The 26,779-nt window shown below is 50.2% G+C and overlaps 1 protein-coding gene across 2 annotated transcripts in view; it reads right to left on the reverse strand.

The window, feature by feature from the left end:
* Positions 1–1,451: 1,451 nt before the first annotated feature.
* Positions 1,452–26,779, reverse strand: part of ADAM19 (ADAM metallopeptidase domain 19) — a 92,586-nt gene continuing 67,258 nt past the window's right edge. For both annotated transcript variants that reach the window (XM_002710340.5, XM_008255329.4), the window contains 14 exons: positions 25,658–25,742; positions 25,162–25,301; positions 24,365–24,542; positions 21,674–21,763; positions 19,978–20,173; positions 17,360–17,468; positions 15,412–15,616; positions 14,640–14,717; positions 14,447–14,555; positions 13,254–13,398; positions 11,728–11,812; positions 11,179–11,403; positions 5,537–5,689; positions 1,452–4,829 (listed from right to left, as the gene is read on the reverse strand). In XM_002710340.5, the coding sequence (XP_002710386.2) occupies positions 4,776–4,829; positions 5,537–5,689; positions 11,179–11,403; positions 11,728–11,812; positions 13,254–13,398; positions 14,447–14,555; positions 14,640–14,717; positions 15,412–15,616; positions 17,360–17,468; positions 19,978–20,173; positions 21,674–21,763; positions 24,365–24,542; positions 25,162–25,301; positions 25,658–25,742 (1,852 nt within the window). In that variant the 3' untranslated portion in view covers positions 1,452–4,775. The remainder of the gene's footprint in view (positions 4,830–5,536; positions 5,690–11,178; positions 11,404–11,727; positions 11,813–13,253; positions 13,399–14,446; positions 14,556–14,639; positions 14,718–15,411; positions 15,617–17,359; positions 17,469–19,977; positions 20,174–21,673; positions 21,764–24,364; positions 24,543–25,161; positions 25,302–25,657; positions 25,743–26,779) is intronic.

The following is a 26,779-nucleotide window of genomic DNA, read 5'->3' on the forward strand; positions in this document are numbered from 1 at the left end:
CTGAAGGCAGGAGCCAGGAACTCAATCCAGGGCTCTCACAGATGTAGCAGGGGTCCAAGCACTTGGTCTATCCTCCACTGCCTTCCCAAGCACAGTAGCAGGGAGCTGGATTGGAAGTGGAGCAGCCAGGACAGGAACAAGCACCCATATGGGATGGTGGAGTTGCAGGCAACAACTTAACCCACAATGCCACAATATCAGGCCCAAATAAATACTTCTTTTAAAAATTCAGGGCTAGTGTTGTGGCATAGTAGGTTAAGCTGCCACCTGCATGCAACTCCAGCATCCCATATGGGCACCAATTCGAGTTCTCGTTGCTCCACTTCCAATCCAGTTCCCCGCAAATGCGTTTGGGCAAATAGTGGAGGATGTCTCAAGTCCTTGGGCCCCTGCCACCCACATGGGAGACCCAGAAAAATGTCCTGGCTCCTGACTCTGGTTTGGCCCAGCCCTGGCCATTGTGGTCATCTGGGGAGTGAACCAGCAGATGGATGATCTGCCTGTATCTCCCTCCCTCTGTCTCTCTCTGTAACTCTGCCTTTCAAATAAATAAAAAAAAATTTTTTTTTTAAAAATCCACACCAGAGAATCCTAGGATCCTTAGATTTAACTATCTAAGACATAATTCAACTAGACCAGGGGCAGGTGTTTGGTACAGCAAGTAAGCTGTACACATCCCATTTTGGAGTGCTTAGATTGGAGTCCCACTTCCACTTCTCATCCAGCTTCCTACTAATGTGTACCCTGAGAGGCAGCAGCTGATGGCTCAAGTAGTTTGGTTCCTACTCGCCAACATGGGAGACCTGCATGGTGTTCTGGGCTCCTGGCTTCAGCCTGGCCCAGTCCCAACATTTGTGGACATTTGGGATGGAACATAATATGCTCGTTCTCTGTCTCTCTGCCTTACAAATTAAATTAAAACTACACACAAACAGCCTAAAACAGCCAGTATCCAGGAGCAAAGACAAACAGCCCCCTCTACTGGTCATGGGGAAAACGCACAGCTTTGCTACAGCTCAAGGTCTCCCACAATGGCCTTGCAGGCTGGACTGATGGGTGTTGGAACTCTTCTGGGGGAGTCCACATGTCAGGGGCCCTATCCAGTCTGAGCGGTGGGACATTAAAAAAAAAACACAGTACAGGTATTCACCTAGCAGTTAATCTGCTTGTTGCCACACTGACATCTATAGGTGCTTCGGAGTACCTGGGTTTGAGTCCAGGCTCTGCTCCCAATTCCAGCTTCCTGCTAATGTGGACCCCGGGAGGCAGTGATCATGGCTCAAGTAGTTGAGTTCCTGCCACCCACATGGCAGCCCTGGAATGAGTTCCCAACTTCTGCCTGGTGGGCATTGGGGAAGTGAGAACAGCTGAGACCGAGTTTTGTCTCTGCCTCTCAAGAGAGTCCATGAATAATATTTTAACAGACACACACACAACATTGCCAAACCAGATAACATTCCAAATGACAGACAATTCATTTTAATTAAATACAAACAAGGAAAAAAAAAGGCACCATGGCCCATTCAAGTATTTTGCATAGATGTACAAATATTGTAAACAATTAATAGGTGGACAAGAGAGAAAAGGATCTGTTTTCCGTGAACAATCTCCTAAATAAAAATAAAATTCACATTGCCCTGGATCCCAGACACACAGGTACACACACTGGAAGGTTTGAGGGGATGCATGAAGGGCAGCTCTAGGGGTGCTGGGCTCAAGTTCTGCAGAGCCTTACCTTAGCAGGTCTCCTTGGTACAAGGGCACCTTTCAACTTAGCATTCCCCTGGCTTGCAAGGGCATCCAGCGAGCTGTTGTACACGCTTTTCACATAATTACTGACTTGAGAACTGGGCCCCAACTTTGAACTTGCAAGTCTTGCGTACCCTCTGTCAAATAAGAATTAGGTCACGGCTGGGGGCAGGGTCTTTACTCAAAAGGATCATTGCAAGAGGCAGTAAGGGGCTGCAGCCATAGGGGAAGAGGCTAACTCCTCCCTGCTTGCCACACCAGGAGGAAGGGGTACCACCTCCCTTGTGGCTTACAGTTCAGAGGTGGCTCCAGGACCCTTAAGAACATCCCAGGGTTGTAAACCTGGCAGGAGGCTAGTGTGGCTTTTAAAAAGATTGCTTACACATCTCCATCTGGGCGAAAGTGCCAGTTAACTCACAGACCTGGGCTCCCAGCTTCGCTCCTCCCCACAAGACCCTGGGCTTTGCCCCTCCCTGAGCCTGGACCACCGACACCCTCTTCCCAGTCCTCATGCTGCCTCCCAAAAAAGGTGGCCCAGCCGTCCCTGTGCACTGCTCTGTCCTGCCTGCCTGGGCGGTGAGGCGCTTGCACATCTCGGCTGGGTGGGTCTGAGCACTCTCCCGGCTCCAACAGCCCCACATTCCCTTGAGAATGCAGTCTGTTCTTCCCTAAGTGTGGATTTTAGGGGGTGGGCTATTTGCCACCCCAAAGAAGCACACTGGGTGCTGGAGGGCAAGTGGGTGTGTGAAGGTGGGCCTTCCTCTGGGGCAGCCTCGCTGGCCTGTTGAGCAGAACCAGAACTGAACTGGGAACCAGAACTGGGAACCAGAACTGGCTTCTTTTGGTTTCTACCAAACTCAAAAAAAACTCCACCATCTTCCAGTTCACAGTACAGTTTTAAGGGCTGGAGGTGGCACTATAATACTGAAAACAGAAACAAAACAAAAAGCAACAACCTTTCTGGCTAGTTCTAGCAAGCGTGGCTTTCGGAAAGACTCATGCAGTCACTCCAAGGCCACCCACCTCCTGGGGTGAGGTGAAGGCTTGGGGAGCCACAGGAGGGTCTAGGGTGCGTTTTCTCCCATTTGCTTGTTGGGGGGGGAGGCATCTTCACCTTTACTGTCCTGGGGCCCATCATGCAGCAGGGGTACTTGGTATGGCACACTGGCCTGGGCTGCCTTGCGATTCAGTGTAGCACAAGGAAGGCAGGGAAGTGGGTGTGGGGGCCAGGAGGGCCAGGCTAGGACGAGCTGAGTGAGCATCCCAGCCACCCTGAGCAAAGGGCAACTCATTTTCCTGAGAGCGTTTCACCCTCCTTCCCATGTTGGTTCGCAAGGGCACATCCCCGTTCTCCCACTTGTCTACCAACTCCCGATGAAGCACCTACTGTGTGTTGAGAACCATCGGGAGGCCCTGGAGTGGTGGTGGGGAGTGAAGAGCTCGGCCTCCACCTCCTCCAGGAGGTAAGCAAGAGCAAACACAGCTGCTCAGTGCAGGAGGTGGGAGACCCTCAGCAGTGAGAGTCAGCAGTGAGACCCTCCGAGAGCAAGCCAGCACCTCTCCCAGGACATCTCCAGCGGCCTGGGGAGGGCGGTCCTGTCCAGCAGAGCACCACGCGGCCCTTCTTCCTGGCCCCTCGGAGGACACCAGCCCCAGGGAGTGCAGTCCCCCACCCTGCTCTTTCTGGGAGGCTCAGGAAGGACAGGGGCCAGAAGGGCAGAACAAAGAGCAGCGGAGGATGAGACACCTGGCCGGGAGGGAGAGCGGGAGCCGGGCTCAGACTGTTGCAGGGCCCTAGACCGCTTCCTTCATTGTAAACACGCCTGCTCCCTGCTCAGAGGGCAGGGAGTCCACCTCTACTGCTGAGGAGACGCCAGGGACGGGCTGGCTCGCTTGTGCATGCTTTGTTCTCGGGGTGTCTGCCTGCTCCACTACACCTGCTGCCATTCAGGGGAGCTCACGCACTTCAGGTTGGGAAACAAGGAGGAAGACCCTTGCCCTGCTGAGTTCATACAACACAAAGAGAAATAAAGATAAGACCCCCGTGGCCATGACCCAAGTCTACTCTGGTCAATACTTGAGATCCAGCGGCTACCGCATGAGGCAGGAACCTGACGCGCAGGCCACGAGCACCAGGACACCATGAGGCTGGGATGGCTGAGGGTGCGCTCACTACAGCACCACACATTGGAAGGGGACAGTGGGAGGGGGAAGGAAGAGACAAATGCCCAGGGCACTAGGAAAGTGCAGAAGAGAACCTGAAGGGCAACCAGGACTGATCCAGAGTTGAGAGTCGAAACCTTTGGCATTACGGCTCAGAGGAGGCCCCGGCCTGGTGCTCCCCCTGCTGTCTACATCACCTGCAAATAGTACCTGTCAGAGTCGGAGTGACCCGTGTGAACAAGGGAGCGTGGCGGGGGCAGACGGGAAGGGGACTTGGTTTGTCTCATGCAGCCACAGCCAGGAGCTGTCACCTTGACCAAGCCCTGGACAGGGCCACCGCAGGGGCTGGTTCCACTCTTCCTTGACCCCTCAAAGCTAGAAGGGACAAGTAAGTGCTCAGCCGCTGCGTGGCCCAGGCCCTTAAAGGGCGACAGAAGCAATGGAAAGCTCTCATGCGCAGCCACCACCTGGAACCTGGGTGCATGGGGGCTCCCAGATCAGTCCTGGCCCGAGGAGCAGAACAGACTCCCAAGCTGGCTCAGGCTACCGGCCACCTCTATTGGCAAAGGTGGGCTGGGTGGTCGGGGGAGAGGCAGCTCTTCATCCTCCTCCGCGCTTCCCCGCCCGGCCTGGGTGGTTCTCGTGCACTGCACACAGCAACACTTAGAAGCCACTGGGCGGTGGTCACTCTGGGCATCCAAGGAAGCCGAGGAGGCACTGAATCACGCAGCAGACTTCTGGAGATGTGGTGGTTCCGGGAGGCGGCAGGAGAAGGAGCCCAGAGGCGGCCACTTGTGCTGCCCCTGGAAGCCTCTGTGGCCGTGGATCCTGGTGGTGTCCAGAGACTGGTCCCTGGGACAGATCTAGATTTTGGAGCTGGTCATCACCCCAGTCCTCTGCAGTCTGTATTCCGGCAACTGTGGGAAGAAAGAGGAGGAGGGAGAAAGACATCAGGCCAGTGCTGACCGGTGGGACCGATGGGAGCTGTCCTCTGGCTTGGGACAGCTCAGAAGGGCAAGCAGACCGTCTGTGGGAAGAGAGGCTTCAACGAGTTGGCTCACCCAGACTCAGTCCCGCAGCAAGAGGCTCGCTGGGGGTCCCCGTCTCAAGTTGACCGGTCACCCCCCGCAACGCTGCTGCACAGAGCTCCCCATGCCTCGGGGAACACATGGCTGCCAGCCAGCTTCCTCGCCTGGACTCCCAAAGGTGGCACTCCCAGAACATCAGCTACTGAGAGGAGGTAACAGGAGGGGCAGTTTGCATGCAGCCTGCCCCGGGCCAGCAGTTACATAAACTGACTGCCTTGTCCTGTAAGCAACCTCATGGGGCAGTTCCTGCTGCTGCGCATTTACAGATCAGGGACTCGAGGGCGCACCTGCAGGTGCAGCTCGAAGCCACCACCGCTCATCTGCTGGCCCTCGCCTTTCCATGAAGCCCAGGCACCCAGTCATGGATCTAAGAGCCAGCCCAGAGGTACCAGGAAACCAAGCTTTCCCCGTGGCTCTCTTGCAAGCTCAGCCTAATAAGAAGTATGACTGTGCTTTCTCAACTACACACTTGCTCCCCTGGGGGCCCCGGTAGCTGCAGTTTGACCTCTCAAGGCCTCAGCCTTCTGTGGACTCACCTTGGGGACAGGTGCTATCAGAGGCCGGGCCTGCTGAGAGCCAGCAGCAAGAGGCCGTGGTGTGGGGGCTGCCCCTGGCTGGGGGAGGGTCCTGCGGCCAGGCACTGGGTTTGCTGGGAGCGCCTTCTGGGGCGGCCGAGGCCTGGAGAAATCCTGGAAGGAAAACAAGGTTCCTCATTTGAAGGTCAGAGGTGCCTTCTGGAGAAAGGGTGCTCCTCATATCTTACGGGTCAAAATCAGATGGAGGGAGGCAAGTAAGTACGGTCCCATTTAAAAAGCAACTATGTGGGCCAGTGCTGCGGCTCACTAGCCTAATCCTCTGCCTGCGGCACCGGCACCCCGGGTTCTAGTCTCGGTTGGGGCACTGGACTCTGTCTTGGTTGCTCTTCTTCTAGTCCAGCTCTCTGCTGTGGCCTGGGAGGGCAGTAGAGGATGGCCCAGGTGCTTGGGCCCTGCACCCGCATGGGAGACCAGGAGGACGCATCTGGCTCCTGGCTTCAGATAAGCGCAGCGCACCGGTCGTAGAGGCCATTTAGGGGGTGAACTAACTGAAAGGAAGACCTTTCTCTCTATCTCTCTCTCTTGCTGTCTAACTCTGCCTGTCAGAAAAAAAAAAAAAAAGCAACTGTGTGTATATGCGCACATAAAGGGATTATAAACTTAGGGAAAAGCCTTTGGGAAGAGCAAGTTGGCACTAGCTGTTAAAATTGGAAATTAGCATTCTCAGGTCTAATTCTTCCACTTACAATTAATTATATCCCTTGTTAGAGAACTATCCCAAAAATGGAATTGTAAAGATGTTCTTTGCTGCCCTATTTGTGGAAGTATAAAGCCAAAATATATAATCAAATTTTATAACCATAATATATAATTTGGGGACTGGCGCTGTGGCGTAGTGAGTAAAGCTGCCACCTGCAGTGCTGACATTGCATCATTGCATATGGAATCGAGTCCTGGCTGCTCCACTTCTGATCCAGCTCTCTGCTATGGCCTGGGAAAGCAGTAGAAGATGGCCCTAGTCTTTGGGCCACTGCACCCGTGTGGGAGACCTGGAAGAAGCTCCAGGCTCCTGACTTTGGATTGGTGCAACCCTAGCCATCTTGGCCATCTGGGGAATGAACCAGCAGATGGAAGACCTCTCTCTCTCTCTCTCTCTCTCTCTCGCTCTCGCTCTTGCTCTCTCTCTCTCTGCCTCTGCCTCTTTGTAACTCTGCCTTTCAAATAAATAAGTAAATCTTTAAATATATATTTAATTGTATAACCAAAATATATAGCCAAAAATTTCCATAATAGGGAAATAATTAACATCACAAAGTGATATAAAATACAGCATTTAAAAAGAATGAAGTGGGCTGGTGTGGATTGACTCGGAGAAATGTGTAAGAGTCCTTACCAAGTGAAAACAAAAATGCCAGCTCAAGTACAAGCTCCAGAGGACAGTTTACATAAAACAACCACCTTGTCTCCACCCCCACCCCCACACACTGTAAACGTAACAAGAAGGCAAGAAGAATATGGATCAAACTGATAATAGAGGCTGCACTGGGATAAGGTGAGTGCGACTGCAGTCATCCAGGTGAACACTCAATTTTTAAGAAAGATTTACTTATCTAAAAGGCAGAGTAACAGAAAGAGAGGGACAGGGAGAGAGACACAGAGAGAGACAGTGTGTGTGCACACTTCCATCTGTTGATTCACTTCCCAAATGTCCGCAACAGCTGGGTCTGGGCCAGGCTGAAGCCAGGAGCCAGGAACCTCATCTGTGTCTCCCAAAGCAAGGGCTCAGTATTTGAGACATCAGCTGCCGCCCCTCAGGTGCATTAGCAGGAAGCTAGACCAGAAGCAGAGTAGCTGGGACTTGAACTACTGCTCTGATATGGGATCTAAGTGTCTCAAGCAGCAGCTTAACCTGCTGTGCCACAGCGCTTGCCTTCCATTCACTTTTTGTAACAAAAGTATATATCTGTGTACTGCCTACGCAAATAAACACTTTCAAAAATTTAGAGATTTATTTATTTGAAAGGCAGAATGACAGAGGGAGGGAGAGGCAGGTAGGAGAGAGAGAGGGAGGGAGGGAAGGAGAGAGAGAGAGAGAGAGAGAGAGAGAGAGACTCCATCTGCTGGTTTACTCCCCAAAGGTCTGATGATAGTCCAAGTACTTGGGCCCCGTGCTGCCCACGTGGGAGGCCCAGATGGAGTTCCTGTTTCCTGGCTTCGGTCTGGCTCAGTTCCAGTTGTTGTGGGCATTTGAGGACTGAGCCAGTGGATGGGAAGATTAATCTCTCTTCTTTGTTGCTCGTGGGCAAGCACACAGAGAGGGCGGGGATGACTCAGAGAGCTGAGAAGGCAGAAAACTGAGGGCAGAAACTGAAGCTCAGAGAACAGCACAGCAGCAGATGTTTGTGACCCCAAAGCCATGACCTTCAGCCGCAGCCTTCTCTGAGAGACAAGAGCTCCCTCACTTCCTAGCCCAGGATGGCTGCCAAAATGCAGGGGTTGCTAGAGGTCAGGAGAGTGAGCGTGGGGGGACCCAACAGCTGGGGGCAGATGTCAGCTTGCACTCAGGATGAGCCACTGCGGGGCTGTCACCTGGCCAGGAATCACATCAGCATGTCAGCACCCGGCCTCCCAGGACAGTGCCCTGCTACAGCCACCTTGGCCAGGACCCAGCCTGGCTCACCAGCAGCCACACACTGCCCTCTTTCCCGGAAGCAGAAATAACCCCTGGTGCACCTTAAACCTGAAAACCTGTTACATGGCTTTTTTCAGGGGTGCTCCATCACTCTGCCACCCCTGTGCTCCAAGCTACAGTCATCTTTCTTCAGAACAATGTGGTTGGTCAAGACCTTCTAAATGGCACACCCATCTGCCACAGAGTCAGCCTTTCATTTATTAAAGCTATTTTTAGTTGACAAGTAATATCTCATTGAAGTTCCTGTGAAAAAGTGGGCAAATCCCTAAAGATACAACCTAATTCTCACAAAGTGAACATGCTGTGGAATCCCCACTCATGTCCAACATTAGGAGCTTCACAGCCCCAGAGGCATCTCAAGGCTGCACCTCGGACCAGGAGCCTCCTCCGGGGCGAATCTCATCCTGTCACAGCGACCACGGTCCCCTTCCCACCCAGACCAAAGGCTTGACCAAAGCTATGTGGCTTGGGCACTTCCGGCCGCTGCTGGATCTCCAGCCTCATCTCACAGCTCTGTGGGCCCAGGAACACAAGCCTGCAGTTTCTTTAGCCTGCAGGCCTCTCTCCCATCCAGAGCCTCCCAGCCATGTGGTTCCTGAGCCTGGTCAGCTCCTGTTCCGCCTTCATGTTTCTGTGCGAATGCCACCTCTTTAGGAGCACCTTTCTGGAATGCAGACTAGGTCAAGTCCCCAGCCCTCCTGCTGCCCTAATTACTCTGAGCACTTAGCACCTCTTGTAACTACATGTTCCCAGAGTCTCTTCTCTAGCAGGAAGTGAGTGCCATGTGCTGTGCACAGAAAAGAAACTCACACACACGTGTATGGGAAGAGCAGAAGAGGTTCCAACACTTCCCCTGCTACCTCTCCAGGGTGGCCCATGTCACCAGGCTGGGAGGTGGTGCAGCTGAGATCGGGCTGCAGATTAGGGGTGATGGGTGCCCCTGGGACAGGAGGGTGTCTTGCTTTGCTGGGTGAGACCCAGCTTCGAGTCCTGGCTCCTCCTCTCACAAGTGGTGACTTCTCTTCAACCAAGTAAGGCTCAGTCACCGCAGTGACAAGTGAGGATAGCAATGACCCACTCCTTGGAACGCCCTGGATGACGAAAAGGCTGGCCTGCTCTTGACCCTGCAGGCCCCCCTTGAAGCAGCGCCACCCACTGCCTGCCTTTGAAAACAGCCCTGTTTGGCCCCCGAGGCCCAAGGGAAGCTGTGCTGACTCTGGGTCGGGGGCCCCCCTGCCAGCAGCACTAGGGACAGCGGGAGCAGGGGCAGCAGGTGGAGTCCCCGTGCTTTGCTTTCTCTCAGCTAGCTGGATTTCTGCTGTCCCTAATGTCATGCTGGTGCCTGCATCTCGGGGTGACACTGGACCCGCGTTCCTAGAACAAGACTCCAGTGTGGGTCTGGGAACAATGTGCTGCTACCCTCTGCTCCCTGCTACATGCCCCTCCTCTGGCACCTTTGTTCTCCTTCCTCTCCTACTCCCCCATATTCATACAGTGCCTCTCTGCTCTCCTCCTCCCCCTCTCTCCTCTCGCTCATATGAGCTGAACTGTGCACCTCCCCCTCTAAAAACAAATTCTTAAGCTGAAGCCTTAATCCCCAGCACCTCAGAATGTGACCATATTTAGAGATGAGGGCTTCAGAGGGGTGATTAAGTTGAGGCCAGGAGAGTGGGCCCTGATCCAGTGTGGTGTTCTGGTGAAAAAGAGGAAATTGAGACACACACAAACACATGGGGGATGCATGAGGACAGGGAACGGAGCATGTGAGGACACAGCCAGAAGCCAAGGAGACAGGCCTCAGGAGAAGGAACCCTGCCACACCTTGACCTTGGACTTGCAGCCTCTGGGAGTGCTTGTTGAAGCCCCCGGCCCTGTGGCGCTCCGTTTATGGCTGCCCTAGCAACTAACACACCCCAGATCGTCTTCCCTCACCTCTCCTCCCGCCTCTGGCTTTCTGCCTTCCGCCCACACTCTCCTCTCTCCTTGTCTCTCCCCTACCTCCCTTTCCGCATGGATTTTCCCTTCCTCCCCCTGCCTCATACAGCAAGAACAGGAGCACAGCAATTTCTCACCTTGGCCAACTGTCACACCGTCCTCACTACTGAGGGACCTTTCAAAGCCTGCAGCCAAACCCCAACTCCTAGTATCAGAGGCAGCATAGGCCCTGTGCAGCCCTCTAGATCATGCCCAGAAGAGCCGTCTCACTCAATAGGTCACACCCAAAACCACAAGACCGTTCCAGAAGGCACCATGCCAGCCCACCGCCCCGGAAACACCTGTGTCTGCACTGGGGGAGCTTTTATCGAGAAGGCGGGGTTGGGGCCATCAGAACAGACATGGTGAATAGGTTGCTGGTGAGGTCGAGGAGTCTCGACTCCACTCTCGCCTCCCTGGGGCCTATGGCCCTTGATCTGCCCTGGATAAGGAAGGCATCAAGGCACACCCCTCAACACGACTTTCCAACAGTGGAAGATGCTTACAAATAAAATTTGGTAGGATAACTTCTGTGAGAAAGTACAAGGGCACTGGACTCACACTCATACAGGGGGTTGGAGAGGGCACTAGTGCAAGGACACATGCACCTGAGAGTGTGGAGCTGGCCTCACAGAGGGCAAGGGGAATGCCTCAGGCAGAACAGAAGCATCTGCAGAGACCTAGTGGCAAGAGGGGCCCAGGGAACTGAAACCAGGTAATCTGGGGGTGGAAGGAGGGTAGTGGCTGCTCATCAAGCAGGCCAACCAGGGCAGATATGCTCTGTGGTTAGGGGCTGCCTGGGGCGTGTGTTTTCCCACGCTCAGTGCTCTAACCCTGCGTGTGTCCTCTGTGTTCGCCAGAATGCAAAATACCACAGGCCACTCCTGACACCTACCTTCCCAGCCTCCAATATCACCCATTGAGGGGACCCTGAAAAGCAATGCTCCCAGCACAGGGTTGCTGAGAAGTCACTTACCCGGGACAGGACACAGGTTGGTGCAGGGGGTACTGGCCGGCTTGGGGGAGGCCTCCTGGACGACTCCTTCCTTTCTAACTGAGTTGAGGCCCCTGGGGAGTTCCTAGCAGCCTTGCTCACGTGAGCTGGCAGTGGTGCAGGTGGGGTCCCACCGTGCAGATAGTCTGGAGGGGGCCGGGGGGGAGGGTGGGAGGGCTTCCGCAAGGTTTCAGGGGTGCTGGTCACCTGTAGGCACAAGACAAAGAATGCGTGAGACCCAGGAACTCTCAAGGCACTTCCCACCTCAGGGGTCCCCTGTATGTGTCTGAGATGACCAGAGTCCCAGGGGAGGACAGACAGGCCAGCCTGTTGGGCGCCCTAGGATCTAAGACGTCAGCAGGTCACTGCAACCTTTTAAGTCATCCAGGGACATCAGAACACGTTTCTCAAGCCACTAAAATGGATTTATTTTTAGCTCATCTATGGGCTCCTAGAGGCTCTTAGGGAAATGCAGCAGGGCCCTAAGGGATAAAGGAAAAGCAGCAAAGTTGGGTGGTACAAAGCTCTTACCTTCCGCCTGCCCTGGGGGGTTTGCAGCTTGAAAGTTGGGTTGGCATGACCTGTTCCACCGTTCTGAGACACCCTGAAGGGACAACTAGAAACAAGGGACGGGAAAGGGGAAGAAGGGACGATGTTCAGCCAGGGTCAGTGACTGAGCTGCCTTTCACCCAAGTCCAGCCAGAATAAAGCAGCTAAATCCTCTCCACATCCGCCCTGGAGGAAGCAGCATGGGTCCTCACAAACCCGTGCTCCTAGCTGCGGGCAGTTTAGCATGGCAATGGAGGACTCCCGAGGAAAGGGAGTTGGCCTTACACAAAGCAGAGATTCTTAGCACCTTCTCATCACCCTTGTAAGGTCTCCCCTACTAAGGAGTCACACAAGGATGTCACCAGCCATCAACCAGTTCCCCTCAGGTAAGGATCTAGAAGGTCTTGGGATTTCAAATCCCCTCTAGAGCAAGTATAACTTTTAAAAGAGATTTATTTATTTATTTGAAAGAGTTACAGAGAGAGGGAGGGATAGACAGAGAGATCTTCCATCTACTGGTTCACTCCTCAGATGGCCACAGTGGCCAGGGCTAAATCAGGCCGAAGCCAGGAGCCAGGAGCCTCATCTGGGTCTCCCACATGGGTACAGGGGCCCAAGCACCTGGGCTATCTCCTGCTGCTTTTCCCAGTTTACAAGCAGGGAGCTGGAATGGAAGTGGAGCAGCCAGGACTTGAACCAGCACCCATATGGGATGCCAGCATTGTAGGCAGTGGCTTTACCCGCTACACACAGTGCCAGTCCTTAGAATTCAGAGACTATACCTCTTCAATAGGCAAACAGATGAGTCACTTAAGAAAAGAGATTAGTCTGTCTTGGGTTGATGTCTAGTCACTGATGTGATTGGATTGAACTAGCCTTTCCTGCCTCAGTATCCTACTCCTTAAAATGGGAGAATACGAAGATAGTGTTTGACCCAGTGGTTAAGATACCCATATCCCCTGTTGGAGTGTCCGGGTTTGATTTCTAGTTCCAGCTCCAGCTCCTGATGCCAGCTTTCTGCCAGTGCAGACCCTGGGAGGCAGCAGGTGATGGCTCAAGTAGCTGAATCCCTGCCACCCACATGGAAGACCCGAACTGAGTTCCCAGCTTACAGTTTTGGCCCTGGCCCAACCCTTCCCTTGTTTAGGCATCTGGGCACTGGACCAGCAGATGAGAATTTTCTTTGCTTCTCAAATAAATAAATAAAATTGGGGCAACAAATCAGATAGATGGCAAATAGAGTTCATTTCATTTCCTATTCCAGTTGAATTGTCTGGGGGCATTCTGCTGAGAAGGACTTGAAAATGATGACCAGGCTTGGCAGAGAATACTTAAGATTAAGTAGTAATGTCTGCTATGGTCAGAGAGCATGACACATGGGAGAGGATAGCATGCACCTTGCATTCACCTTCCCTGAAGACCCACCACCACCAATTTTTACCAGGTACTTACAGAGAGCTTTACGATCCACCAGTGGACCCCAAGTCCTTCATGGGACTCTGGCCTACCTGAACTGCTGTCTCAACTTGGAAGGGAGGGCCGAAGGCTTGAGTTGGCCCAGTTTGTGGTTCTGTTTACAGTAGTAGTACATCAGCATAAGGATCACCAGGGTGACGATGGCTGCCACCACTCCAGCTACCACGGGACCAACACCTTCCAGAAATAGAATCCCAGTAAGACATTCAGAAGCAGTCTGATAGTTAGCAGGAGTAGATTCCAAACAATGTATTCCTGATTTGCTTTCAGACGTTTGATTGCATTCCATTCGTATGACTGATTTTAACTTACGAATTATAATAAAAAACACACACTGTGTATATGGGGAAACCACTAATATTAGCTTCAACAGCCAGGTCAGCTTGCTTTGCACAACCCTTATAATAGAAAGCTTCCACAGCCACTTCTGTTTAATTGAAAACACATCCTCCCAGGGCAAGCATTCAAGCTCTGCCACCATGAGCTGCTAGTTTTCCCCCAAGTCATGGTTTTTCTGGACACAGAGCAAAGCAACCAAAACGGAGCACCAGGAGACTCAGACTGATTTCAGCCTACAACTCTCACTCACAGCCCGTGATTTTACATTTGGTGTTATCAAACCTGCCACAGTGTTCTCATGAATTGTACAAAGCACATTCACACCTATGAAACACTATTTTTATCTGTTTTATATATTATAGCTTCTTCCCTGAAAGATTTTGGTGTTTTTTCTAAGTGCTTTGCTAAGTTTGGAAACCACCAGGCTAAAATCTCTAAGATTTCCATAAAAAAAAATTAAAACTTTTCTGAGTGTTCCGTGTCTGGTTCCACATTTTAACCTTTGTTCACCCAAGGAAATTGAAACCATCCTAACGTGCCCTTGGTTCATTATTTTTAAGTGTGCAAAAGGACTGGTCATCAGCTCAACCCCTCAGAACAGGTGGGGATATCAATGACCGAGTTTCCCCTAATCTCCTGCTCTATGATTAGGTGCACAGTCCTCCATAGTGCATAGGGGCATAGGTGCATAGTCCTCAGTGGTCACAAGAGCCACTGAGCCTCACTTGCTTTTCCTACCTGGCCTCTCTTTATCTTGCTTCCTTCATCTACAAAGTCAAGGTGGTGAAGGTGACTTGATGTGGCTACTTGGCAACCTGCCCCCTGTTCCCACGCCCACACCTTCTAACATGGACCGGCAGAGGCCCCATGCAAGCCGAGCACTCACTTTCGGGAGGCATGGGCCCACTGTCAATGCTTCCCCCTTGGCCAGGAGTGTTGCAGAAAGGCGGGGCCCAGCCCCGGAAGCAGTGGCAGTTCTGGTTGTTGTTGCAGACCTAGAGCAAGGGGAGAGCAGAGGTGTCAGCACCTGGAGAGCTCCGGCCTCCCATAGGACCCAGTGGGCCAAGCCCGGTACATACCCCATGGCCACTGCACTTCCTCCCACAGCCCTCGGTCTCAAAGAAGGAGGTATTCCTGCACTGCCCCTCGAAGCAGATCTGCAGCAAAGAGGAAGTGAAGGGATCAATATGACAGGAACCAGAGATCAGGCTTCTGCACTTAGGATGTACGGGGTTGGGGTTATTTATTATAGTAGAAAATGGCAAACAGCCTAAAAGGCCAATGTCAACTCAGTAGTTAACTAAATTTTGCACTTGCTTCTGTCATTCAGGAGAAAGAAAACAATATGTTCAATGGACTACTACATAATATAGCATCCCACTATATGTTATGCTAGCCATATGTTAATTACTTAATTATATACAGGCTAAATTTAATGTTATATCTAAAAAATTATGATGACAATAGCCTATGTCATGACAAGTACAATACCAAGAGCTTCCTTTGTTCTTCATAATTTCATGGTTACAATTGACTCTATGAAATAGTTGATATTTTTTCCAGTCTTCTGGGACTTCTAATTCCTTTCAATTTCATATCATAATCAATGAGGATGAAAAATACTGGTTAACCCACCTAGGTGCTTTATAGGAATGATCTCCTTTCATCTTTAGAACAGTCCTACATAGGACGCTTTGCTACACCACACACACTTTAAAGAGGAAGCTACTGGGGCTCAAACACTGGCGGGGCTTGGACTGGGGCTGTGGCAGCCTCTCCCCAGAGCTCACATGTCCCCATCACTCCTTTCTGTAGCCTGGCTCCTGAGGGAGTCTGAGGGAAGGGACTCACGTGGTTGAAGCCACACTTGGTCCCGGTCATCACCAAGCCAGGGTCCAGCATGTCCCCCTCCTCCTCAGGGCCTCGGTAGACGTGGGTGCCCCGGCATCGGATATACCTCCCATTCGAGAAGATGGTGGTGTCGATGGGCACTGCGTTGGACTCCAAGGGCCGGGCCTCAGAGCTCTGACACTGGATCTTCCCACACTTGGCATCTCTGGACCCGACAGAGAGAGGGAGGCAAGGAGATGCAATCAGAGGCAAGAGAGGAATGGGGACACTGCAGAGCTTCAGGCTTTCTTGGGCAAGGCGGCAGCTGTGGGTGGGATGGGACAAAGGTCTGGGGCACAAGAAAGTGCTCTAAGGAGCCCCCATTAGAGACCCCACGTGGGCCAAGACCAAGGGATAGGTACAGACCTCTAGTCCCTGCACAGGGAGGACTGGCCTTGGGAATTCCTTCCTTCAAATACAACTGCCTGGCCTGAGCAAGTTGTCTCCTTGGGTTCTCTGCACAACCATCCCCCAGGGTGCTGTAGCCAGAGCCTGGGGTCATTTCCAACTTTACTCCTGGGTTCAAGCAATGTTCAAGCCCTGTGAATGTTCCCTCCTCTATAGGAGGACTTCAGGAAATTTGCAGAAAAATGAAACCAAATGATAAGTTTATTTTGTTGCAAAAAGTTCATGTAAAATGAGTATCATGAAAAAAACTACACAGATTATAATTTTTTTCACTAAAATAAACTTGCTTTTTAAAAAGTTAATTAATTTCATTTCCCATTTTATTTGAAAGGCAGAGAAACAGAGACAAACAGACAGATCTTCCATCTGCTGATTCACTCTCCAACAGCCTATAACAGCCAGGTATGAGCCAGGCCAAAGTCAGGAGCCTGGAACTCCAGGCTTTAGGGATCCAAGTATTTCAGCCATCATCAGCTGCTTCCAGGATGCGTTTTATCAGGAAGCTGGAGCCACACCCCAAAACGGGCTGCAGGTGTTCCAAGCTGCATCTTAACCACTGCACCAAATGCTTTTGCTGCTAAACTTATCTTTTAATCACCCCCTCCCTCCCTTTTAAAAAAACTTTTTTGAATAACTCATATATCTGCCTGAATTCACAACACATCCTCTCTTGCAAGAAAATGATTTTCCCTAGCTTCAGTGCTGTCCCCTAGGAATCTAATATCCAAATTTCTCTCAAGCCAAAATCCAAACTCCCCTGGTCATACATTAAAGACTCTTCACAATCTGGTCTGTGATTAACCATCCATGCTAATTTCTCCATAGTTTCTCTCCATTGTACTCAAACATTTAACTTTATCAAATTGTTCTCAGTTCCTCCAGCCGCCAGTTTTTATCTACCTGTCTCTACCTAGAATAGTGTCTTATGCATGAACACTACTCCCCAGCCTACTCACCTAGGAACTGCTCTAAATTTCAGTGTAACCCTAACTTCCTTTGGGAAACCACTCAGCTCACCTTGTTGGGTTGAGTGGCTCTCTCCACATCCCCATTATCACATGGTAATGTTAATTAAAAGTGCTATCTTGTACGTGGTAAACTTTAAACAAAGAGTGGAAGGAAGGAAGGATGGATTGATGGATGGGCGGCGGATGGATGGATGGGTGGGTGACTGGGTGGATGGATGGTTAGAATGAATAAACGAGTGGTGAGCTATTCAGTTGAGGGCCTATTTAGCACTCTGCAGAAATTCTGGTTCCCTGCCCTACTTTAAGGCAATCTTGAAAGGAAGCTTGATCAGCTTTCTAGGAAGCACTGCCACCCACACCCTCCCTCTGACTTCCTTAAGGCTGAATGGTGTATTGTCCAACAACAGGCCCAGAGCACACAACTGACTCCAACTGGGGCCAGCCATGCTGTGTGGGGTGGGAGTGAGGAGGACAGAGCAGGCATTGCCCTGTTGTCCCTGTTCATTCTATGGGGTCTGCCCTACGGTCATTACCTCTTGTCGCACTTCCTGTGTTCACCGTTCATGTCCTTCCCACAGTTTCCAAAGGTGTCTCCAGCCACATTCACCTGCTCAAAGCAGACATCAGGGGCAGGCTGGGCTCCTGGGTGGACAACAAGCACAGTTGTCAGTACACTGGCCTGGCAGGAGCCCACAAGGGCAAAGCTAACTTTTGGTAAAATCCCCAAGTTGAAAATGTTTGGGGGAGGGGACACTCAGCTTTTCCTCCTCGTAACCCATCAGCTTACTTCATGCTCACATTTTTATCAATCTCTAGGAAAATGTTTATACTAGATTTGTTCCTTATTGAGAACTTATATTTGTGTGTGTGTTGGGGGAGGGTAAGTTCTTGGTTGTTGCATGCTATGCTTGCTGTCTAATGAAGAAGCTCTGTCCCATTTCAGGAATTCAGGAAATTAGTAATACATGCAGACAGAAGGCACATCTTTGGAAATTTTCCCTTCAGCCACCCAGTTCCTACTTTCCTACATCCTAGAGAAGTGACAATTAACAGAGCATTTTGTAGATATAACTGTATCTCTATCATAGGTATACTTGTGTGTTTCTTCTTGAGATAATTGAACTAATAAATAGAAGCAAATTCCATTCATTGCTCAGCACCTTGCATTTCTATGTGGCTTATTGTGGGAGATGACTTTATTCAACACATACAGAGCTGCCTCCTTTAATTTAACAACATAGTGCTCTAACACTTGAGAGAACCAGAATTAATTTATTCAGTCCATACTAAGGATTTACATGTTGTTATCACTATACTTAAAATGGTGTGATATCAGCTTACAACTGTCTCTCTGCATTCATGTTGCTATGAGTTGGTGCATTCCCCAAGGGTTCATGTGTTGGATCTTAGTCTTCAGTATGGTGGTACTAGGAGATGGCGTCAAACTTCTAAGAGGAGGGGGCCTACTGGGAAATACTTAGTTTATTGAGGCCACTGCCCTCAGAAGGAATTAATCTTGTTCCCCTGGAATCTTGGTTTACTTCTCGCAATTAGGTTGTTACCAATATGAAGTCTGACTCCCTCCTTGCACTTGGTTTCCTATCTTTCCTATGAACTCTCCACTGGGATGCCATCCAGCATGAAGTCCTTCCCAGAGATGAGCTAATGTCAGTGCCATGCCCTTGAACCTCCAGGACTGTGAGTTAAGTAAACCTGTTTCCTTCTGTCCTTCCTTCCTTCCTCTTTCTCTCTCTCTCTCTCTTTTTCTCCCTCTCTCCCTCCCTTCCTTCCTTTTTTAAATTGTAGCTAGCAAGGGCATGGAAGACAAGTCTTGCTCTTCTTTTTATTTTTAAAGATTTATTTTTTTGTTTGAGAGGTAGAGTTATAGACAGAGAGAGGGAAACAGACAGAGACATAGGTCTTCCATTCACTGGTTCACTCCCCATATGGCCACAATGGCCAGAGCTAAGCCCATCCAAAGCCAGGGGCAAGGAGCTTCCTACAGGTTTCCCATGAGGGAGCAGGGGCCCAAGGACTGGGGCCATCTTCCATTGCTTTTCCAGGGCATAGCTGAGAGCTGGGTCGAAAGAGGAGCAGCTAGTACATGAACTGGTGCCCATATGGGATGCTGGCACCACAGGTGGAGACTTAGCCCACTAAACCACAGTGCCAGCCCCAAACCTGTTTTCTTTGTGAAGCACCCAGACTTGAGTACTTTATATTAACTACCGGAATATAGATTAATTAAGTTAATACAATGAGGAAGTATAAGTGAAAGGTCCAATAAGCACATTCAAAATTTTGGTATTGGGGCCCGTGTTGCAGTGTAGTGGGTAAAGCTATTGCCTTTGACACCAGCATTCCATATGGATGCTGACTCAAGTCTTGGCTGCTCCACTTCCAATCCAGCTCCCTGCTAATGGCCTGGGAAAGCAGTAGAAGATGACCCAAGTATTTGGGTTCCTGCTGCCCACGTGGGAGATGAGGATGAAGAACCTGGCTCTTGGCTTCGGCCTGGCCCAGCACCGGCTGTTTGTGGCCATCTGAGGATTGAACCAATGGATGGAAGACTTCTCTCTTTCTCTCTCTCTCTCTGTAATTCTTTCAAAACAAATAAATCTTTAAAAGAAAGGGTTTTTTTTTGTTTTTGTTTTTGTTTTTTTTTTTTTTTTGGTATCTCGGAATTGCTTTGCATTGGGTCACACGTATCTCTTCTCCATACTCTCCACAGCACCACATTACTGCTGTTGTTGCTGTTACAGGAGTCACACATCAACTTTCAGTCTTCACCAATGTGAGCCACATAAACCCTACAGTGGTGAAAATTTGCTTTCCCTAATATGACTGAGCTTAAATAAGTTTTCACAGCATAAGGACCATTTGCATTTGCTTTCCTGTGGCCAAGTTCTGCTTCTTTCTCCTTTGGATTATTCACACTCATTCGCCCACTCTCAGAACTGAAGTTTCAAGGGACTGGGAGGAACGTTGCCCACTTCTCTCACTGAACCCCTCCCCTGAGTAAGGGAAGGAAGGAGGCAGGACCTGGAGGTGCTGTTTTGAAGCTGCCCTGACCTGCCAGGTGTCTCACAGGGGTGCTGGCTGGGAAGTGGTGGGGAGGAAAGTGGGCTTTGCTCCCCAGGGGAGCCCTTACCAGGACCCCACAGCTGCTGGCACTGCTCCTGGTAGGTTAGGCACATGCCGTTGTAGCAGTAGGCCTGGCCGCCCTCGCAGGGGGTTCCGTCCATCTGGTAGAAGTTGGTGGGGCAGTGGGGAGACTTGCCAGTGCAGAACTCCGGGAGGTCACACTGCCGGGCCTGCTCACGACACGGGGTGCCAGGAGCCAGCAGCTGAGCCACGGAACAAAACAAAAAATAGTCAGCCTCCCTGTCTCCCTCAACCGTACTACCCAAGGGCTTCTCAGCACCATTCCTGTGGAGTGGAAATGTCCATTGTCACTATATCACAGCATTTTTTATGACCTTATCAGTTCAGGCCATCATCAACCCTCTAACCCAAATGGTGGCTTCTCAGGGGCCTTTCACAAATGCCAACTCACTTCCTTCTTCATAACCATATAAAAAGTGGTTAGGAAATAACAGTTGTATAATACTTTTCTACATGCTTAAGTAACAACAGCTAACCTTGACGCGGCTCCCACAGAAGAGCCCAGCACAATTTCATTTCGTGATGGACCCATGTAATAAAATTCTCCCTGTTTAACAGATGATGAAACCAGAGGCTCAAAGAGGCTAAACAACATATCCAAAGTCTCATGGTTCCTAAGTTGCAGTGGAAAAAGGCCCATTATTACACACATATAAATACACACACACAGACACTCACGTACACATGTACAAAAAACTAGTATACACATGTCTTCTGTGAATTTACAAAGCACTTTAGCTATAATACATCCCGCTATCGAGCCAGGCACTGGGCAGAGTATGTTACACATACTTAGCCCATGTGATCCTCACAGTATCCATGAGACGGACAACGCTATTTCCTTGCTTTGCAGCTTAAATACCTTGACTCATGGCACAGCTGGGGCAAATGGTAGAAACTGAGCGTTTACTTGAGTCTTACTGCCTCCCTGAGGGGCCAGTGTTACCAACATGCTTCCCATTTAAAGATAAAGAAAGAACCTCAGCCCTCATGGGTACAAGGTTGCCCAAAGTCCCACAGGCAGGACTTAGCCAAGGCTTCAGACCCCAGGGAATCCTTTCTGAGGATTTCTAAGCTGAACTCCTAGGACTGAACTGGATGGCCACACTCCATGCTTCCTCTTAGGCCTTGGTTCAACACTGGAAGGACTCAACTCAGCTCAGCCTCCCTGCAGGGAACCAGGTCAAACCTGGTGGCGTGTGAGTTCCCCTGAGCCAGGCAAGGAAACTTCCAACTGAGGATAAAGTCCTTTGCTGCCCCCAGCCCAGGAGCTCCCAGGGGACCCCACAGCACCCACAAAGGTCCTCTTGGGAGGCAGACAATCTGACAGGCCCCTCTGAGGCCACTCTCAGGCCATGCCTTTCAGAAGGCAGGTATTATTATAGGTATACTCATGTACACATGTAAGTACATACACACTCACCTATGCTTATATATACTTTTATGTATGATATATGTACATGTATAATTACATATGTATCTTAAATAAAGTCCCCAGCAAGGATTCCATGATCAAACATATTATCATTTCTTCAATGAAATATAAATATACGTTTTAGATGTGATTTTTAAGAAATTATAGTTAGTCTTATGCCAATTAGAATCACGTTTTATCACCAAATGTGCTTAATTTTTTTTCAGCTGTCAGAAAGGAGGGCAAGGCAGGGGGAAAGGCCACTTACCTTACACTGGTGACAGCAGGAGCCATGGGCACACTCGGCCCCTTCCCTCAGCGTGCAGTTAGAGGCATTGCAGCAGGGGTTGTTGCATTCCTGGGGAGACAGTGGAGCCAGCGTGAGCTCCTGAGGCAGCAGAGCAGGAGCGAGCGACACCCCAGCCCTGCACCCCCACATGTCCCTGGAGTCCCAGCTCCCTAGGAACCCCTTCTCCCAAAAAATCACTTGACAGCTTCATCACTAAGGCAAAAGGTATTTATCAGAGAAAATGCACATATGCTCAATCCTCAGTGCCCACAACTTACATGCGACTACATTATGAGTGCATTTTCCCATACCCAACACACACACTCTTAGGCTAATTTGACAAAATCACAGTATCTGCATTGCTTTTTAACTAAATAGAATATACACAATTGTCCAGGCAGCTGTAGTCTGCTAAACCATGGCTTTTCACACAGTCTTACATTACAGAGAAATGTCTGATTTACTTTTCTCATGCTCAGTGGAACATCTGGGGAGCCTGTCTTCCACTGCTGCAAACCCCTCCAGGCTGCACACACTCCAGGCCTTATTATCCCATACTGCAGCCCATGAAGCCAGGCATGGGGAACAACGTCTTCATGTGCACGCCTGGCCTCTGCCCTCAGACTGCTTTCTCCATCTGCTGTCCTTCCTAGATCTCCTCAGCCTGGACCATTCAGGAAGAGAATGTCTCTAGGGGTCCCTAACACTCTCCTCTTGTTTCCTGTCCCTCAAGTCCTCACTGGCTGACATACAGCCTGAAATTTTAAAATCCCTCTCAGTGACTGAGTGTCCTTATTATGCTGCTACAGTGTTCACAGCTGTGCCCATAAACCATTTCATGGCAATGTTCCAGGTTCCAGCATCACAGCTTGTGAGGCAGTAATGCCCTCATGTCCACTGGCTGGCTAGGACACACGGCCGAATTCAAGTCTTATCTGCCTGGGGCCACCTCATTTTTATTAACCATATTATAACTATAACTGGGGGTCTAGCATATTGTGGAGACACATCTCACCACCTGTCTCCTATAAAGAAAAAGATTGCTTTCCCCACACCATCCTGGGTTCTAGGCCAGTGCACCTGCTCTTCTAACATACGTATTTCTTCCCACCTCAAGACGGATCTCCTACTTAGCTAAAATATGCCTTCCCTCCCTGTGCTCCCAACCCCTCCCACCAAAATAGCTTCCTTCCACATTGTATCTGTTCATGAGATTGGCCGTTCTGTGCAAACCCCACTTGCCATGCACTATACTTCCGTACTTGGTCAGTTGTTTGGTCAATGCATGTTTCCCCTGCTAGACTACAAGCTCCCCAAGGAAAGGAACCATGTGTTTTTTGGCCATTTTTCCAACCCCTCCCCCCCAATCCAAAGCCCACATTTAGTACTTATTGAACAGGCAGCTGCCAATAAAAAACAACTGACCAAACTCACCCACCTCAATCCCACCTGCTGGCCCTCCCTCCACACTAACATGACTCCCTGTTTTCTGAAGGTCTGGGCTGATCTCTCTAAGCTCATGAGGGCAGAGATGGTAGCCTCTTTAACCCTTATTTTATTCTGAAATTTACGTGATGGCATTAAAAAAATCACAACTAGAGATTATAAGGTCAAATACATTATTTTTATTTATTCAAAGGAGCTTCAAATAGTTCTTGAAAAAATAGACATTCCCTTTATTGACACACAGAGCTCCCATCCACTGACTGGTTCATTCCCCAAAAGCCCACACAATGGCCAGTATTGAGCCAGGCAGAAGCCAGGAAGCGGTAATTCAATCCAGACCTCCCATATGGGTAGCAAGGACCCAACGACTTCAGCACTGACCTGCTGCCTCCCAGGGTTCACTTTAGCAGAAACGGAACCTGGGATTGGGAGCTGGGACTCGAATCTACACACTCCGACGTGGGATGCAGGTATCCTGTCTTAACTGCCAGGCCAAACCCTCACCCCCACTTTTTGTCTTTTAATTACATTTTCCTTGAACTTCCTTTGTACTGTCACTTGGTTTTTTTGACCAAATTGTTTTGCACATATATTTCACATACACATTTCCATCTTTTAAAAAATAAAGATGAAACAACTCAGTTCTGCTTTTTGCATAGCAACACGCAGCTGTTAAAAATGACAGAGCCGTGCTGTGTGCCCTTCACACTCACTTTGGAGATCAGAAGGAAGGAAAGAGATTATTCACAAATAGTTCTGCTCCCTCTCCCTCCGCAGCCCTTTCCAGATGACAGCATTTCCTACATCCCCTTTCAGTCACCCCGTCTCCAGGCCCAACAGTGCACGCTTGTTATTTTAAACATCCTCAGGAGGCCCGTGTTCAAGTTCATGTGTCCAGCTGTGCGGCCTCCAGCTGGAAAAGCCAAAGAGGCCATCTGCGGCTCTACTGGGGAAGGGAGAGCCACCACACCTCATGATCACGGTTTCTGGTTAGACAGATGCTCTCTAATCTTAGTGACAAACAGTGCTAACCACAAACGGGAGAGGCTCCAGATACAGTCTACCTGGAAGGCTTACTCTACACATCTGATATGCAGTGGGGCCTTTAGTCATATGTTAACAGATGCCTGTGACCAGGGAATTTTCCACTGTATTCACTTTTGACCTGAAGCTTTAAAACCAATGCAAATTCTTCCCTCTCACTAGCACTGCTGTGACACTTACCTCTTCCTCCCCACAGTCACACTCTTCTCCATCTTCCAGGTACCCATTTCCACACCTCCGGCCTCCATATAGCGTCCTGGTGTCTGGCATGTTGGAGAGACACATTCCACCACCAGACTGCAGATACCTGTCCAGCTCCTTCCGGTTGCATCCATTGAATACTCTGGGGAAAGGGTGCCTGACAGAAGGTAAGGCTGAATGAGTTGGGAATTCTGAGCATTCAGCAGCCAGACAGTGGCCAACTGTGCTACCAAGGAGGCTGGTGCCATCCGGACAAAATAAATCCTTTTGCAAAAATCTTTCATGACTAAAGGAAGATGCAGCCGCCTTGTCCTTGGTCCTTGTAGGTAATGCAGCCTGCGAACTCCTCCCTGAGGAGTCCCTGTGAGGTGTGCGGATGCTCCCTTCTGGGGGCTACCTCAGACCTTTCAAGCAAGTAACAGCAGTGACCAAACTCCTTTGCAGTGGAAGGACCAAGGATTGTGACCTCATCAAGAATTCATGAAGGAAAAAACAGACATGTGGTCAGGCCAGTTTTATACAGCTGAAGATACCAAGACAGAAAATAAGAATAACTAAGATTCCACCAGCACCAAACCTCCTCCTAGTGCTCCGGTCTACATTCTTCCTCCTTGGTCCTTTGCTAGGTTCTTTGTCATGGAAACCACAATTCTCTCCAAGGCTCCCCCAGAGTTATACCAGGGGTTCCCTGGGGCCAGGTGGGAAGAACACTTGGGTCCCACTCACCGTCCGCGGCCCACCCTCCTCCCCATCCTCACCCTTCCTGTTTGACTCACCCAGTGGCAGCTGCCATGATGCAGCCACCATCAGCGGCGCTGGCAGAGCAGCAGTCTGCAGAGTCATGACTCATGCCAAAGTTGTGGCCCATCTCATGGGCCATGGTGGCAGCCACGCCAATGGCATTCTCAGAGTGGTCCTGCTCAGGGAGAGAGTTCAGGAGGAGGTCAAGGGGATAGATCTGCCTCTCCCCCACCTCCCTGCCTTTTCCTCAGCCAAGCCTGGCAACTCTCTGCTGATTCGACTGTTACTAGGCATGCAGTCCCTCCACACCTACTTTGGAAAGCAATTCTAAAGCCACTGTCACTATTCAGAAATAAAATATTTAAAATAAGAACATGTTCCCAGAGTTCTTGAAGGTTGCAGACCATCTGACCTACTGATGAATCTCCAGGCCAATAAATGCTTTACAAACAAAGGAAAGAGGTGAACTTCTCCCTCATTCTTCTCTTTAACATACGTATCTCTCCAGCACACAATGGAACTGAGACTCACCATGTTCACTCCTCCAGACTGGTACACAGAGCACATGGCCATGAGGGGGGCCAGGCCAATGGTGGTTCCTTGGAAGGACCTGCCCCTGCCAAGAAGGAAGGAAAGGGTGATTTGGGTGGAGGCTGAAAATGTTGTTGTAATGTGCCTGGGAGTGGGTGGCCACCCTGGTGTTTCCTGGCCCCACAGACATCCCCAGATCATTCCCAAGGGGAGGTACCCTGGTAATCAGGCCAACTGGAAAACTTCCAGGTCGCCACACCTCTCACTTCCTCTCACCTACTCCCTTACTGCTACAGAGAAACATAACCAGAGAGAGCCAAAGATCATGTTTCCCCCACAGTATGCCCTTAACCAGTTCCCTGGAAGGAAGTGGGCAGGGCTTGAAAAGCTGCATCCCATTCCTGCTGCACAGGAAGAGGTCAGAGGAGGGGTTCAGGGAAGGTGGCACAGGTTCTGACGCTGAAGTGAATCATGCTCACTTTCACCACCTGCCAGGGTCCTGTGCCCTGAGCTTGGCTCTGTGTGTGTTTTGAGGGATGGAGGTGGGGAGCTTAGGGCAGCAGCTGTGGAGCTGATGCTTCATTCCCACATCATCTGGGGCTAAGGAAACAGCTGTGTCCCATCAGGAGCCTCACAAAGTACAGCTGGGTGCAAGAATTGACTGTTTCTGCCTTTGTTTTGCAATTGTGACCCTAATGTGCCAACAGCCAGCTACATTCCCCCTGCTTAACAGAGCCCTCTTTCAGCTATATACACCCAGGGGAGAAAGAAGAAATAAGACACCAGTGTTGTGCATGCCACAAACATGTACACGGAGATTCATTACATAGTACTTATCTTCATGCTTGTCTTCCTATCTAGACCATGAAATCTTTGAAAGTCAAGACTATGGTATTTATCCCGGAATTACTCAACCTAGCCTGAACCTGGGTGCAAAATAAGTATTTGCTGAATTCAAGGCAGATTTCAGAGAATCAACTCACAAAGGAATATGCAAAACGCATGCCCATCTATGAGTGCATGGAGCACTTAGCCAGTGCTCTGAAGAAGACCTGCTAGAAACCCGGATTTGAAGTCTGGCCCAAAGAAGGACACTATGCTTCCAAAGCTCAGGCCCAAATT

The sequence above is a fragment of the Oryctolagus cuniculus genome, chromosome 6 (genome assembly GCF_964237555.1).
Source record: "Oryctolagus cuniculus chromosome 6, mOryCun1.1, whole genome shotgun sequence".
NCBI lineage: Eukaryota > Metazoa > Chordata > Mammalia > Lagomorpha > Leporidae > Oryctolagus > Oryctolagus cuniculus.